The sequence below is a fragment of the Oncorhynchus clarkii genome, chromosome 10 (genome assembly GCF_045791955.1).
Source record: "Oncorhynchus clarkii lewisi isolate Uvic-CL-2024 chromosome 10, UVic_Ocla_1.0, whole genome shotgun sequence".
NCBI lineage: Eukaryota > Metazoa > Chordata > Actinopteri > Salmoniformes > Salmonidae > Oncorhynchus > Oncorhynchus clarkii.
The window spans coordinates 67,211,811-67,227,290 of NC_092156.1; the positions used below are offsets into that span (position 1 = coordinate 67,211,811).

General features: G+C 45.2%; 1 protein-coding gene across 17 annotated transcripts in view; it reads left to right on the top strand.

Moving 5' to 3' along the window:
- The window catches only part of LOC139419030 (GRB2-associated-binding protein 1-like), a 71,595-nt gene that overhangs the window by 27,222 nt on the left and 28,893 nt on the right, over window positions 1–15,480 (top strand). Inside the window, exon 1 of one of the 17 annotated variants that reach the window (XM_071168869.1) lies at window positions 9,613–10,004. The exons of 7 other annotated variants lie outside the window; for them this stretch is intronic. In XM_071168869.1, coding sequence (XP_071024970.1) covers window positions 9,750–10,004 — 255 coding nt within the window. In that variant the 5' untranslated portion in view covers window positions 9,613–9,749. Of the gene's footprint in view, window positions 1–9,612; window positions 10,005–15,480 lie in introns of those variants that run through there. 9 more of the 17 variants (XM_071168866.1, XM_071168868.1, XM_071168871.1 and 6 more) reach the window with 9 other exon arrangements.

Below are 15,480 nucleotides of genomic sequence, written 5' to 3' on the forward strand. Positions count from 1 at the left end.
CCTGACTCCATTTGGCCTCAGCCTGGCGAGGGGCGGACGGTGAGGGTGTTTTCTGTCCTGCCTCGCCGCTGTACCACTGGCCTAGCTAGTGTAGGCCCCTCTCCTCTCGGTGGAAACAGCCTGTCGTAGCTGAGCAGGGAATAGGAGGTGGAAGGGGAGGTGGCCTCTGTTTTTTTCAGTCCATTGTGTCTACTTCCTGTGGGCCAGTGGTTATTGGAGCAGGGTGTTAGGCTTGACGGAGGTGGGGAGGAAAGGAACCAGACTTGGTCGGCTCAACGCTGGCTGGCTGGCAAGCAGCTTGGATGACTAGCTACCACGCTCCTGTCTTCGCTTCCCTATACCCGTCTCCACTCCGACTCGGCACCACCAGGTAAAACTTTGCCCCCTGAGTTCGTTGGCATACTAGTGGTAGCCATGTTTTCCTCTGGTTGCTATGCATGTTTTTTTTACTTGTTGTTGGGGAAATGATGTTCGAACCACACGTCTGGCGGGTAACACCTACCCTCACTCGGCGTCTATGGTACCTCTTTCTTTCAAGTCAGACGTTGTAGATCGTCTGTCCGCAGCTTGTTTGTTTATTCGTTGTGTGTGGACAGTGTTTGACGCCTCAGCTAAAAACCCAGTAACGCGGGAGACAGGAAGTGGGCGGTGGAAGTGTGCCATCCGCCCTCACTCTTATGTAAGGTGAAGCCTCCTCCAGGGCGGCCGTTGTAGGCGACGGGTATTTTTGAAGACGAGGAGAGCAAGCTGGGCAGTACCTGTGGTAATAACACTCTCAATAAGAGCCTTTCTGTCTGGTAGCATTGGGATAAACAGTAGACTTTTTTTCTCAGGGGAGCTAAATCTCATTAGGTTTACTTGCATGTCCATGTCAATGGGGGTATTGAGTTTGTAACCTGCACTATACAGTATATTATCTAACCTGTGTAATCAGTGTGTGAATCCGTTCTGCTCGGTATTGCGTTGAGACAACAAAATGCCACACTTGTGGAGTTGTGGGGGCCCAAAGGGGACATTGGATGGATGGATGGACGGACAGGACATCCCCAGTTCCCCCTCACACTCAGAACAGGGCCCCTCTTCTAAAGGATTCCCTCCCATGGGTCCAAGCCCAACGGGGGGGGGGGGGGGGGGGATCTATAGTTAGCCCTGGCCAACGGACCTCCTGCCGCGTGACAATGGAGGCAAAACAGGAAGTATTTTTGCCCTGTGTGTGTGTTGGGAACAGATGACCAGAAAGATTAAAAAAGAGGAGAAAAATGCCAACAAAGTGGAAACTTCCAGCAGCAAGGGATGGTTTTTCCTTGTGTGTTTGTCTCTCTCCTCTCTCGCTCTCGTGTTTTTCTCTTCTAAAAGACCCTGTTTCCTGGTAAACAGAGAGAGAGAGAGACGGGTGTTTGGTTTGGCGTTCGAGGAATGGATTAGTACCTACTGTTCAGTCGGTGGTTGTGTTTGTGTGTTCAGTCGCTGTGTGAGAACTGTTACTTAACCACGCTCTCTCAGCCATGAACGATGGGAAATCAACCAACACGTTAATGTTTAAGCCCACTCACTCATACCCGCCTTAGGCCTCTGCAGCCTAACCTGGGCTGACTGGAGCTGTACATACTGGGGGATGTGGTGGGGAGGGAGGATTTCTCCACTCTGGCAACCATCAACCCTGTCTGTCGCTGGGGGTTTCGGGTTGCAGGTGGTGGAGAAAACGGAACCAGTTGAAGAGGGAGATGGAAACGGTCCTCGGTTTCTAAAACCAGGCCATTCCCACGGGACCACTGTTACTGTGCTATTGATCTCCCACCCTCTCTTGTTCTCTCTCGCCCCCCTCTCTCTCTCATGATCTCTCTCCCCCTCTTTCTTTCTCTGCCTTTCCTAATGAATGATTGTGGCCTGACCCCTGACTGAGAGCTCCTCTTGTCTTCGCCTTAAGAGTCAGTCACACAGTACTAGCCTAGCCGTCACAGCAGCAGTAGTATGGCGTTGGGTGACAGTATGACAGAGGGACAGCAGCAGAGATGGGACATTGGATAGTAGGATCTGGTGGACAGGGGAACTGCCTCTAACTGGGCCTCTTTGGATAACACCTCCCAGCTGACCAACACTCCCATAGACCGGTAAGAACTAAAGCACCTCAGTTATCTCAACTGGGAAGAAGCAGAATGTGTTGTTCCAGTACTGCACACTTGTGGTCCCAAGACTACAGGAAAGCCTTTGAAGAAGTGTGTGTGTGTACTGTTTGGTTGGATAGCAGGGCTATCCAACATGGATTTGTGTTCTTTGGACTGTCAGTGTAGAGGGTCCGACGCTGACAGTGTCTCGCTGGGTGTGAATTTCACAGCTGCACATCAAAGAGCGGGACTGTGGGACAGCGGAGAGAGGGAGGGAGGCTTGTTTTGTTCATCATGGTAGATCAATACAGTGATCACATCCAGCCAGCCAGTGGAGCTCAGGGTCTGATGCATACAGCTACAGCACCATACTGGAAGGCTATGTAGATGGGATGCTCTCTCTGCATCCTCACTTAGGATATATCCTCTCAACAGGACATGGAATTGTAAGGTGAGGATGCTTCTCTTGCCGTTGTTTGTGTGTGTTGGGCTTTTTGGCAGAATACTGTACCTTGGCTGTTGGGTCACTTCATTGTTAGCGTCATATGAAAACAAGATGAGAGAAGTGGAGCTCCTGTTTAAAAATGATTATTTTTTAGAATTCTGCTCTCTCTCGCAACATCACATAAGTCATCATTAGTCAGTCTTAGTCTCAGCGACGCAAACGTTTTGTGAACTCTGCGTCTGGGAGTTTTTCGGTCGCCATATTCTCCAGTCTGTCTCCTCCATTGTTATTGCGGCCTCATGTGTATGAAGACTTATGCTGATTCCATGCCTTTTTCTGTTGCTGTTAGCAGTCCTCTGCATAAACTGTAGGCTATTTTTACAGCTGGCCTTTCCCTTAGAGAGGAGGAGAGAGAGGCTCGTCCTTATGTTACACGGCAGATGTAGGTCCCTGCCAGTGTATTTCCAGGGGGAGGAAAGTGTTTAAGGTCCCAGTATATGATGACGACATTAGGTGGACTGGCCACTGTTTTTTCCTTCTGATGTTGGCCCATCCAGCATCAAATCTTGTCCCTTTGCTATTTGTACATCTCTGTTGTGTTACTGACCAGTGTAGGAAGAAATGAATAGAGCACAGAGAGAGGAGTTGGATGTGATCGTAGTTTTGTAGTCCTATTCCCCAGCATGATGAGCACTCGCTTGCTCGAGGGAGGGAGGGCTAGACTCTGTTGAGATATATATATATATATATATATATATATATATATATATACATATACATATACATATACATATACATATACATATACATATACATATATACATATACACACACACACACACACTGCAACGCAGGATCAAGGAGTTAGCCTGCTAACGGGCTTAAATATTCTGAAATAACTATTGTTTTTAGAAAGATACTTGAAATGGGCATGGTCTACTCAACTCAACAACCAAAAACACATATCTAAGTTCAGCTTCCTTTTATCAACCAGAAAATAAACATATATTTCTGGTTGTTTATCAAAGTTAGCTGGCTAACTCATTGGTCTTGCTTGGTAGTATTACCCCTCTGGTGTTAGCCTACACCTGGCATGGTTGTTGTTGTTTACAAGGTCGCTGTAATAGGTCACGGGTGCTCCTCAGCCCATTCCTCCTCCACCTCTTTTCTTACCAGCATGACTTTATTTTTCTCTCTCCTTTTCCCCTCTTTTTCCCCCCCTCTTTATTTTGCTTAAACACACACAGGAATTGAGGGGGATTCTCCATGATTCATATTAGCCCTGTGTCTCCACCTTCATCAAGCCTGCTGCTGGCTCACATATCAGTGCAGGTGCTGGGGATAGGAACTAGGGACTGACTCTCAGTAGAGTGGTTGTGTTAGATTGATTGCCCTATGGTTCTATGGTGGTTTTCCTGGAGACAGCATGATCTATTGACCTCAGACTGGATGTGGTAGTCGTCGTTCCCCCCCCCCCCCCCCCCCCCCCCTCCCATTTGTGGTTTTCAAATACGGTTTTCTTTTCTCCTGCTTGTGATGTGGGAGAGTAGTTTTTTTTTTTATGGAAGCAAAATTAGTTTGAACTGAAGTTTTATAACTGACCTAATGTCAAGTTAATCAGGTTGGGTTGGCCGAATATATATTTATTTTTCCTGTTTCATTGTAATGCCTCAAATTAGCCAGTTAAACAGAGCAATTTATGCAGTGATGGAAAGAAAGTGAGAAGGTATTAAAAAGCAAGCACCTTAGTCAGTATGCACAGAGCTGCAGTCTAGACTGTCATGCGTGACCTCTCCCCGGGTGCTCGGCAACGTCACTCGCTGTGTGCCTTTTTGTTTTTAGAGGGCCACTCTTATTCTATTTGGACAAAAATCACCTTGCCCCTCGTATGTGTTCTAAATGAGCACGTAGACTTTGTGACCATAGAATATTCTGTTAAAGGCAGGCAAAGCCTTCGTATCAACCACTCTCTTACCCAGCCCCCTGTTTCAATCAATTATCAACAAAGTGTGTGTTTTGGTTTTAAATATGAACTTTGTTCAGTTCATGCTAGTCCATTTCATACCAGTCCGTCGACACTAGTGGACTTGAGAGGACCACAGTCCGCCCCAGTAACTCCCCTCAGTCAGAGTCTTGGTGACGTAACGTTACTAGAGTGCCTCTGACAATTGGCTATGAAATGACCCGCTGTAAACAAGCAAAACAGAGCAGTGAATTTAACAGATGTTTTTAATAATTAACATTCAGGATAATGTGTATCCAAGTCTTTACTATGTTGTAATGTCAACAAATTGCACATCCTGCTTTCACTGGACATCTTCATTGGTTTAGAAAACGATCAGAAATTAACAGCTCAACGCAGAAGTGTCAATTTTCACTTAGCAACGGAGCTGATAAAGAGAGGAGGTAGAGAAGTGACGCTCTAGCAGGGTGTGTGTGTGTGGGCTACTGTGAGTGTGAGCGAGTGACATGGGGAACAGGGAGTCGGGAGGGAGAGATGAGTGACCTCAACCAACCAATCAGACGTGTTCTATAGTAGACTAATAGTATAGCGTGAGTCCTACACAGTTACAAACAACTCCATCTAGAATATAAACGTAGCAGCCTACTGTTGTACTTGGTCATTGTAGCCTAACCTTCTCCTTTAATTTATAATTCCAATATATCTCCTAATTTTATCTCCTAATTTTTGCCCCACATGGAGGCTCTGACTGTACCCTATTGCCACTTTGATGACTTATGATTGGCCAACAACAAGAAGCTACGCTCACCACTCTCGTGAATAGCAAAGAGCTGCAGCATAAATTAGTCTCACGGTCTCTCTCTCTCTCGCTCTCTCTGTCATGGGAAACCTATGTTCACATTGCCAAAGCAAGTGAAATCGGTAATAAGCAGTAAGAAATTAACCCTAAACATTACTCAAGTTTCAAATGTCATATTATGGGTATATACAGTGTTGTAACAATGTGCAAATACACTGAAGAAATATATAAACAACATGTAAAGTGTTGGTCTCATGTTACGTGACTGAAATAAAAGATCCCAGAAGTGTTCCACATATATGTTTACATCCCTGTTAGTGAGCATTTTATCCTTTTTGTCAAGATAATACATCCACCTGGCACCAAGCTCTGGTGGACATTCCTGCAGTCATCATGCCAATTGCACGCTCCCTCAACTTGAGACATCTGTGGCATTGCGTTGTGACACAACTGCACATTTTAGTGGCCTTTTTATTGTCCCCAGCACAAGGTGCACCTGTGTAATGATCATGCTGTTTAATCAGCTTCTTGATATGCCACACCTGTCATGTGGATGGATTATATTGGCAAAGGAGAAATGCTCACTAACAGGGATATAAACAAACATTTTAGAGAAATAAGCTCTTTGTATGTATTAGGCATTTCTGGGATCTTTTATTTCAGCTCATGAAACATGGGACCAGCACTTTACATTTTGGGTTTATATTTTTGTTCAGTGTAAGGAGGCGGATGTGCTCTGTAAATGGGGAGTGTTTTGGCGACCAGGCCCGGGAGGAAACCAACCACGCAGACCGTGCCGTCTCCAACCTCTTTTATTGACCGTGCAGGAACAGGACCATAAACTGCACAGGAAGGAAGACTTCACTGGCTCAGGATTCAGGAGATTGGTTGAAGTCTCAAGATGTGACACTGTCTGGAAAAATAATCAAATCCTGCTTCTTTGTCTGCAAGGAATGTGGCTGTCTTACTGAGAAGCAAAAGTCTTTGTCTTTCAGTTTAGGTGTTTTAGTCACTGGTGGTGCTGAGATGTTTTTTGGTTGTGATGAGGCCTGTGAAGGTTAATGGAATGACCCGCACTCAATAACAAAAATGTAAATAGTATCATTTGTTTTTGGTGCACATTTCCTCGTGTGTGTGTGGGGGGGCGTTGCATAGGCAAACCAAATTCTTGTTTGCCGCAACACCTTGCTTGTTTCAGCAAGGAGCAACAAAGTTATATGTTTAGAGGTCATGTTTCTGTGGAAATGGCCTGAACCGCATGAATGACCGGCCGTCCCCTCTTCAGTCAGTTGTTCATTACGCGATTTATACAGTAATTGTGGCAGCCCGAGCAACCAAGCCCAGGATGAAACTAACCGAGCACAGGAAGTAAGACTCTTAGCTGGCCCAGGATTCAGGAAATCGGTGAAAGTCTCAAGAAGTGACACTGAGCATGTTTCATTGCACATTAATATTTCGATATCAAACTGATTATGGCATTAGTCACGTATACAGTGCCTTGCGAAAGTATTCGGCCCCCTTGAACTTTGCGACCTTTTGCCACATTTCAGGCTTCAAACATAAAGATATAAAACTGTATTTTTTTGTGAAGAATCAACAACAAGTGGGACACAATCATGAAGTGGAACGACATTTATTGGATATTTCAAACTTTTTTAACAAATCAAAAACTGAAAAATTGGGCGTGCAAAATTATTCAGCCCCCTTAAGTTAATACTTTGTAGCGCCACCTTTTGCTGCGATTACAGCTGTAAGTCGCTTGAGGTATGTCTCTATCAGTTTTGCACATCGAGAGACTGACATTTTTTCCCATTCCTCCTTGCAAAACAGCTCGAGCTCAGTGAGGTTGGATGGAGAGCATTTGTGAACAGCAGTTTTCAGTTCTTTCCACAGATTCTCGATTGGATTCAGGTCTGGACTTTGACTTATTCATTCAAGGGTTGTTCTTTATTTTTACTATTTTCTACATTGTAGAATAATAGTGAAGACATCAAAACTATGAAATAACACATATGGAATCATCTAGTAACCAAAAAAGTGTTAAACATGTCAAATATATTTTCGATTTTAGATTCTCAAAGTAGCCACCCTTTGCCTTGATGACAGCTTTGCACACTCTTGGCATTTTCTCAACCAGCTTCACCTGGAATGCTATTCCAACAATCTTGAAGGAGTTCCCACATATACTAAGTACTTGTAGGATGCTTTTCTTCACTCTGCGGTCCAACTCATCCCAAACCATCTCAATTGGGTTGAGGTCAGGTGATTGATGGAGTGCTGCATCAGATGACCTGGCCTCCACACTCTCCTTTTTGGTCAAATAGTCCCTACACAGCCTGGAGATGTGTTGGGTCATTGTCCTGTTGAAAAACAAACTATAGTCCCACGAAGCACAAACCAGATGGGATGGCGTATCGCTACAGAATGCTGTGGTAGCCATGCTGTGGTAGCCATGAGTGTGCCTTGAATTCAACTTCCGGAATTCAACTTCCAACGCCGACAGAGATGGCCGCCTCGCTTCGCGTTCCTAGGAAACTATGCAGTGTTTTGTTTTTTTACGTGTTATTTCTTACATTAGTACCCCAGGTCATCTTAGTAACAAGCATTTCGCTACACCCGCATTAACATTTGCTAACCATGTGTATGTGACAAATAAAAATTTATTTGATTTGAATTCAAAATAAATCACTGACAGTTTCACCAGCAAAGAACCCCCACACCATCACACCACCTATATCTTTATGTTTGAAGCCTGAAATGTGGCAAAAGGTCGCAAAGTTCAAGGGGGCTGAATACTTTCGCAAGGCACTGTACACCTTTATCTGCTTGTCTTAATTGGGCTAAGGTCCTAGTCGACGCTCAGAACTAGGTGTTACAATCTTTTGAATGATTAGGATATGGAAACGACTTTTTCTGCGTTCCAGCTGTCTATTTGATCTGTGTATGTGCCAGCACCGGTAATGCAAGTGTAATGGCTAGCTAGTTAGCGGTGGTGCGCGCTAAATAGCGTTTCATTCAGTGACGTCACTTGCTCTGAGACCTTGAAGTAGTGGTTCCCCTTGCTCTTGTGGAGTGACTGTAGTTGATGTGTGCAGAGGGTCCCTGGTTCGCGCCCGGGTATGGGCGAGGGGACGATCTAAAGTTATACTGTTACACAAGCGGAAGAACTTCAAGTATTCACACTTAGTCAATTTCAGCCAATTTTTGTGGACTCTGCGTCTGCCAGCACATTGCTAGCTTAATTTGTTGTGCGGCGTGAGCACTCCATTTTGAGAGGTGGCCTGAGTTCGGTTCACTTGAATTACGAGGGCCGGTTCCCCTTTTTTAGGGAAATGTGAACACAGCTCCCCAGGTTCGTGATTATTTCTGCACCACACACACACCACAGCGACACTGTTTACTCCACCATAACCCCTCACATTGGTGCCACAACAAAGAGAACATGTGTGGGTTTGCAGAAAAAACTTATCCCGTTTTTGGATATTGGTTAACCATTGTCAAGTATGTAGAGGAATTCCAAAATATTTGTGGGGTTTTTAGTTCAAGATTATTTGTTGGCAATATGTGATCTATAGTATAGGCTTAGTGCTTCATAAGCTGTTTATTGATTTGAGGGGTTTGAATAGTGTGAGAAGACAACATATTTGGTGTAAGTCATAACAGGGTACATCTCTGTCACGTACAAACGTTATGTCTGAACTGCGAATCGAATATTCTTTTGCAAAAATAACAGTCACTGTATGTTTTTATTTTGTCAATTTTCTGCATTTATTCAAGTCCCATGATGTATGTAGCCTGATGTCAGATCTGTCCACAACAGGGTTATTAGGGACATTTTTCTACTTGCACAGCATGTAAACCCGTCTTACTGAAAAGGGAAGGGGAGACCTAGTCAGTTGCACAACTGAATGCGTTCAACCGAAATGTCGAACGCGTCTAACTCAACCCTTCTGAATCGCCCGGGGAGCAGTTGTTGTTGGGGGTTAACTGCCTTGCTCAAGAGCAGAACGGCAGATTCCTACCAGCGATATTTTGGTTACTGGCCGGAAGCAAGGTTTTTGTCTTTCAGTTTGTCTTTTAGTTACTGTTAGTGCTGAGGGGAATTTTGAAAATGTTTTGGTTCTGATAAGTTGAGTGTGTGTGTGTGTGTGTGTGTGTGTGTGTGTGTGAAACAATGACCATATCCTCATTCTCAAAGAGGAGGAAAAGAGTGCCAATATTAGAGGAAGACTCTCCTCATGACTGCTGAAGTCAGTTATCCATCAATGTCAGTGAAATAAAACACAATCAACTTTTTTAGTGGAATGGGAACGTGTGTGTGTGTGTGTTTGCTTTTCAGAGATGCTCTTAGTGAAACGATTACCTATCTTTCCAAATATATGTGTGTATTGGGGTGCATTTAATTTTTTTTAACACACACACTCCACCCCTGCCTGTATGGCCCTCCCCACTGATTTAGTGGTGGGCTGGTGGCTAGTGGCTGCTGCTTTCTGCTGTGTGCTGCTGACAGTTAAGGAGGTCTGGGACCACCTGATTACACTACACAGGAAGTCAGAGGAGGGAGAGGTCACACTGCAGCCCCGCGCAACACACCACCTCTCCATAAAGACAGGAGAGCAGACAACAACACTCTCACAATTTAACCAGACGCTCAAGGAGACTCTTCAAAACCCTGCGCGCAGCACTCGTAAGGTACAGTAAAGGGAACGCTCGGTCTCCTGTGTTTGTTTGGACAGTGTGTCAGCCAGGGGAGGTAATATCAAATACCTAGAGATTGTGTGTGTGTGCGTGCAAGGGGATTAAAGTTGCCAAGAGGGTTGCTGGGAGAGGCCAGGTGAGAGGATTGAAACTCACCTGTGGAGTGTGTGTTAGTGGAGCAGCATGGGCTGAAACTCTCACTCATCTGTGGTGGAAGGCGTTTGGGGTGGAAGAACGCGGTCACAGCGGGGTCGAGGTGTTTTGCGTCTCCTTTTTGGCTTGATCTCTCAACGTAACAGGAGCTTCTGTTCTGCTCCTGCTGCTTTGTATTTGACAGGGTCTGTCTCGTTCACTTTGGGCGACATGTGAGAGGCTGGCGTAAGGAGAACCAGGCAGCCATACACTACTTTTACTGAACAAATAGATCCAGATGTTTGTTCTATTCAGTTGTTGGAGGGAGTACTATTAAATCCACTCATGCTTGTTGAGGTGTTAGCTCAGTATTTTATTACTGATTGAAAACCAATAGCTTTACAATAGCTGTGAACTGAAACACTTGCCACCTTTTCTGTTGAACTATTTTATATTGGGCTCCTATGTCTGTTTGACATGAACTGTACCAGCGGTTTAGATGGGTTTTGAATTCCCCTAACGACTGTGCCAGGTTGGACAGAGCCAGATGCTGACTATCACAGAGACCATTTTCTCTCTGTTCGGTCTCGCTCCCGCTCACTCACGGGGAAAACTGCCATTGCTCCTCGGTCTCAAACTGCCATTGCTCCTCCAGCTCCCAGCCCTCATTTCCTGCCCCCGCGTGGCTCTTTCTCGTTCCCTCTCTCTTATTCTCTGGCTCTGTGTGTGCGTCTGCAGGGGCGGCTGGCCTGTACCCCTCTCTCTTCTCTCTCCCTGGGTTCCTGTCTGGCCAGGGAGGATTGTTAGGACACATACCGACTCCCACTGATTAGAACAGAAACAAGTGAGGCCTTTTCTCACTTCAGAGGAACCTTGAATAAACTCACATTGTGGCAGTTGGGTGGTTTGTCAATGGCCTTTCGACACGCTGACAGTTACCTTCTCTAGTAAACTGTGATAACACTGTTCTATCTATCAGCACCAGTATCATCACTGTTTTGTTTCCCCAAACCTCTAGAGGTTCCATACTCATGTCTTTGTGTGCACAATTTGCCTTTATAAGCAGATCCAGGACCTGTTATGTTGTTGCTAGTGATTTAAAGCTGATCCCAGGTCACATGTTGATGGCAGTGAATAACAGGAGAAGGGACTGACCACTGACCACCAGTCTCCAGGCAGCTGGACCTCAGGCCTGCCTGCCTGCAGATGGAAGTCCCCTTTCCCTCCAGCGGGGAGGGGGATGACGCCTGGACAGACACTCAGCCAAAGGGCATACACACTGCTCGAACGTCAACTGGCCTTCGCTGACCGCCATATTATCTCTTGTGGCCTATGAGGATGTAAAAATAGCTGTTTAGCAGCAAGAATCTTAGACATGCCCAGAAAACAAAGACTGATTTATGCAAGCTGCTGGGCTAAGCATAGAGAGGCTTTTGTGCCCCCAACCTCCCTCTCTCTCCAGACCTCATCACCAAGGCCCGCGAGCGCCAAAACCTCTGACGCTTTCTAATACTCTACTTTAATAACGGGCATTGTTTGGGACGGCCTTGGGGTCCTTGCTGATTGGCTTGGCGTACCACAACGGTGTACGCGATTGTATTTGTTTATAAGCCCTAATGTTGGACTGCAGCGTCATTCAGAATGTGTGGTTGGTTTCAGGACATTTTTGAGTAAGCAGAGAGCTATTTCACAATAAAAACATTTAAGTTTATCCTTATATATGGTGGGGGTTGATTCTCACTAGTGCTTTCACGTCTAGTTCTTAGAATACTATTTCCAGCAGGTCTGTGTTTTTATTGGCTTCTCCCAAGTCATTACTGGAAAGCTTGACTTGTATACCTGTTGCAACACTGAGCTTTTAAAGAGGACAGCATTATGATGACTGCCAGAGCCAATGGTATTGCAACTGAATGAGTCTCGCATCTGTCATGAACATGGAACAGGAAAGGTTCCAGAATGGCTCCTCCCACTGTCTTTCCCTTTTCCCAGCACTGTTGCACAAACACAGCCCTGCGGCCTGCCTGCCTGCATGAGCAGCTCTATAAGAAAAACAACAAATGCTCCACTACCCAGCATGCCCCATAGAATCTAGGCTACATATGCTCTGAAACACACTTGATTAGAACACATGCTTGCTGGGAAAACACGATCTCAACAAGGGTTATTCTGTTGAAATGACCTGCGTTTGCACCGTCTTTGTTTGTGGGACCTTTCAAAGCACACTTCATGCGTTCACAGTCTGGAAAAGCAAAGCGTAATCAAAGGAAAACCCACCAACGTGTGAGAGATGACTGCAACGTATCATCGCTGTGTGGTTTTTAATAAGAAGGGCCAATGATGCGCGTACACTGTGGACGTGTTCTGTGGGTTTTCCTCATCTTGTTCTATCCTGGTGCTCGAGCGGAACCTGACTTGAGAACAAACAGACCTGTTTGTTCAAGGTAGAGGGAGCAAGATGGAGGGAAAGAGGAACAAGTTAGTAGTTTGGTTTACAGGCAGAGCTGAGAGGAGGTTGCTGTCGAATGGGGGGGTGGCAGCTGAAGAACGCTTGGTTCTCGGGTTACCGCACCTAATGCCTCAACTAGCTCCCTGCTCTCTTCTCCCTAGCTGCCTCTCTCCCACAAGACTCCTCTATTCACCACAACACATGGCTGGAACCGAGGCTGCTACTGTTAGTCAGGGCTAGAGAGATGTAGTTGAAGTCGGAGGTTTACATACACTTACGTTGGAGTCATTAAAACTCGTTTTTCAACCACTCCACAAATTTCTTGTTAACAAACTATAGTTTTGGCAAGTCGGTTAGGACATCTGCTTTGTGTATGACACAAGTCATTTTTTCCAACAATTGTACATAGATTATTTCACTTATAATTCACTATTACAGGGGGTCAGAAGTTTACATACACTAATTTGACTGTGCCTTTAAACAGCTTGGAAAATTCCAGAAAATTATGTCATGGCTTTAGAAGCTCCTGATAGGCTAAATTACATAATTTGAGTCAATTGGAGATGTACCTGTGGATGAATTTCAAGGCCTACCTTCAAACTCAGTGCTTATTTGCTTGCCATCATGGGAAAATCAAAAGAAATCAGCTAAGATCTCATAAAATAAATTGTAGACCTCCACAAGTCTGGTTCATCCTTGGGAGCAATTTCCAAACGCCTGAAGTTACCACGTTCATCTGTACAAACAATAGTACGCAAGTATAAACACCATGGGACCACGCAGCCGTCATACCGCTCAGGAAGGAGACGTGTTCTGTCTCCTAGAGATGAACGTACTTTGGTGTGAAAAGTGCAAATCAACCCCAGAACAATAACAAAGTACCTTATGGAAGATGCTGGAGGAAACGGGTACAAAAGTATCTATATCCACAGTAAAACAAGTCCTATATCAACATAACCTGAAAGGCCGCTCAGCAAGGAAGAAGCCACTGCTCCAAAACCGCCATAAAAAAGCCAGACTACGGTTTTCAACTGCACATGGGGACAAAGATCGTACTTTTTGTCCTCTGGTCTCATAAAACAAAAATAGAACGGTTTGGCCATAATGACCATTTGTTTTGTTATGTGAGGGGGGGATTCTTCGGGCTTGCAAGCCTCCCCCTTGTAAGCCAAGAACTCTATCCCAACCGTGAACCACGGGAGTGGCAGCATCATGTTGTGGGGGTGCTTTGCTGCACTTCACAAAATAGATGGCTTCATGAGGACTGAAAATTATGTGGATATATTGAAGCAACATCTCAAGACATCAGTCAGGAAGTTAAAGCTTGGCCGCAAATGGGTCTTCCAAATGGACAATGACCCCAAGCATATACTTCCAAAGTTGTGGCATAAGGACAACAAAGTCAAGGTATTGGAGTGGCCATCACAAAGCCCTGACTTCAACCCTATAGAAAATTTGTGGGCAGAACTGAAAAATCGTGTGCAAGCAAGGAGGCCTACAAGCCAACACGAGCTATGTCAGGAGGAATGGGCCAAAATTCACCCAACTTATTGTGGGAAGCTTGTGGAAGGCTACCTGACACGTTTGACCCAAGTTAATCAATTTAAAGGCAATGCTACCAAATACTAATTGAGTGTATGTAAACTTCTGACCCACTGGGAATGTGATGAAAGAAATAAAAGCTGAAATCAATCATATTCTCTACTATTCTGACTTGTTATGTTCTTAAAATAAAGTGGTGATCCTAACCTAAGACAGGGAATTTTTACTAGGATTAAATGTCAGGAATTGTGAAAAAGTGACTAAATGTATTTGGCTAAGGTGTATGTAAACTTCCGCCATCAACTGTACCTCTCTGGGTTGGTCTTTTCCCCTTGGACTACTGACTACTCATTGTTTCTTTATGGCTTAGTCCATAAATCTCATATGGCTGTAGTCCATATGAGAAGGGTTTGGTCGTACGTCACCTCCACGTGACCTATTCTGGAAGAAAAGCAGTCACTGTCTGCAGACTGGCCGGCCTGAAAATATGTAGCCCCGTTCTTTGTTAGTGTCACCAAGGCATCTTGTTATTTGTTATGGCATCATCGATACCCTGACCTCTTCTCCCCTCTCCACTCCTCTCCCTCCCTCCTCCTCCATGCTCACTCCCGTCTCCTCTCTGGTTCTGTCCTGTCTCTCTTGGGTTCTTTCCCCTTCTCTCTCTCTCTCTGGGCTTGGAGAGAAGCTGTTTTCAGAGGAACAAACGGAGAGGCTGTTCCCAGCCGGGGATGAGTCAGTGCAGCTGGAGCTGCAGGTCACACGCCCCCGGCGCCCTCTCTCTCCCTCTTTCTCCATCCCACCTCCGCCAAGATTGCTTTTGCTGGGCCCAGCGCTAAATGCTAACACACCCAAAGCCACTGAGGGAGCTATGCTAGGCTTATACTGCTAACAACCACACCAGTCACTGAGGGAGCTAGGCTATTATAATGCTAAAAACATGTGCAAAGTGAGTTGTGCCAATGCTATGCAACAAATGCGTAATCGCTGTTAGCCCCATGCTTTTGCTAATACCAAACATAGAAAGACAGAGTAAATCTATTGCATTCCACAAGTTTGATTTTAAGCAGAGAGTTCTACGCTAATGCTAACAACAATCTGAGTAAGGGATAGTTCCAGGCTAATACTGACAACTGACTCAGTCATGGGAGCGAAGGGTTCAGGACACGATCATCCAGACGTTTCCTTTCATAAATCAACAGACTTTAATACGCTACTCTTTTGTCAGTCTCTCCCTTTGAAACTCTTAAGAGAAAAGATGGTTTACAATTGTATCATTATTCAGGTCAAGACCGTAAAACAATCTGACCTCACCTCACCCCTTACTAAGCACACACAATGTCCGAAAGAAGA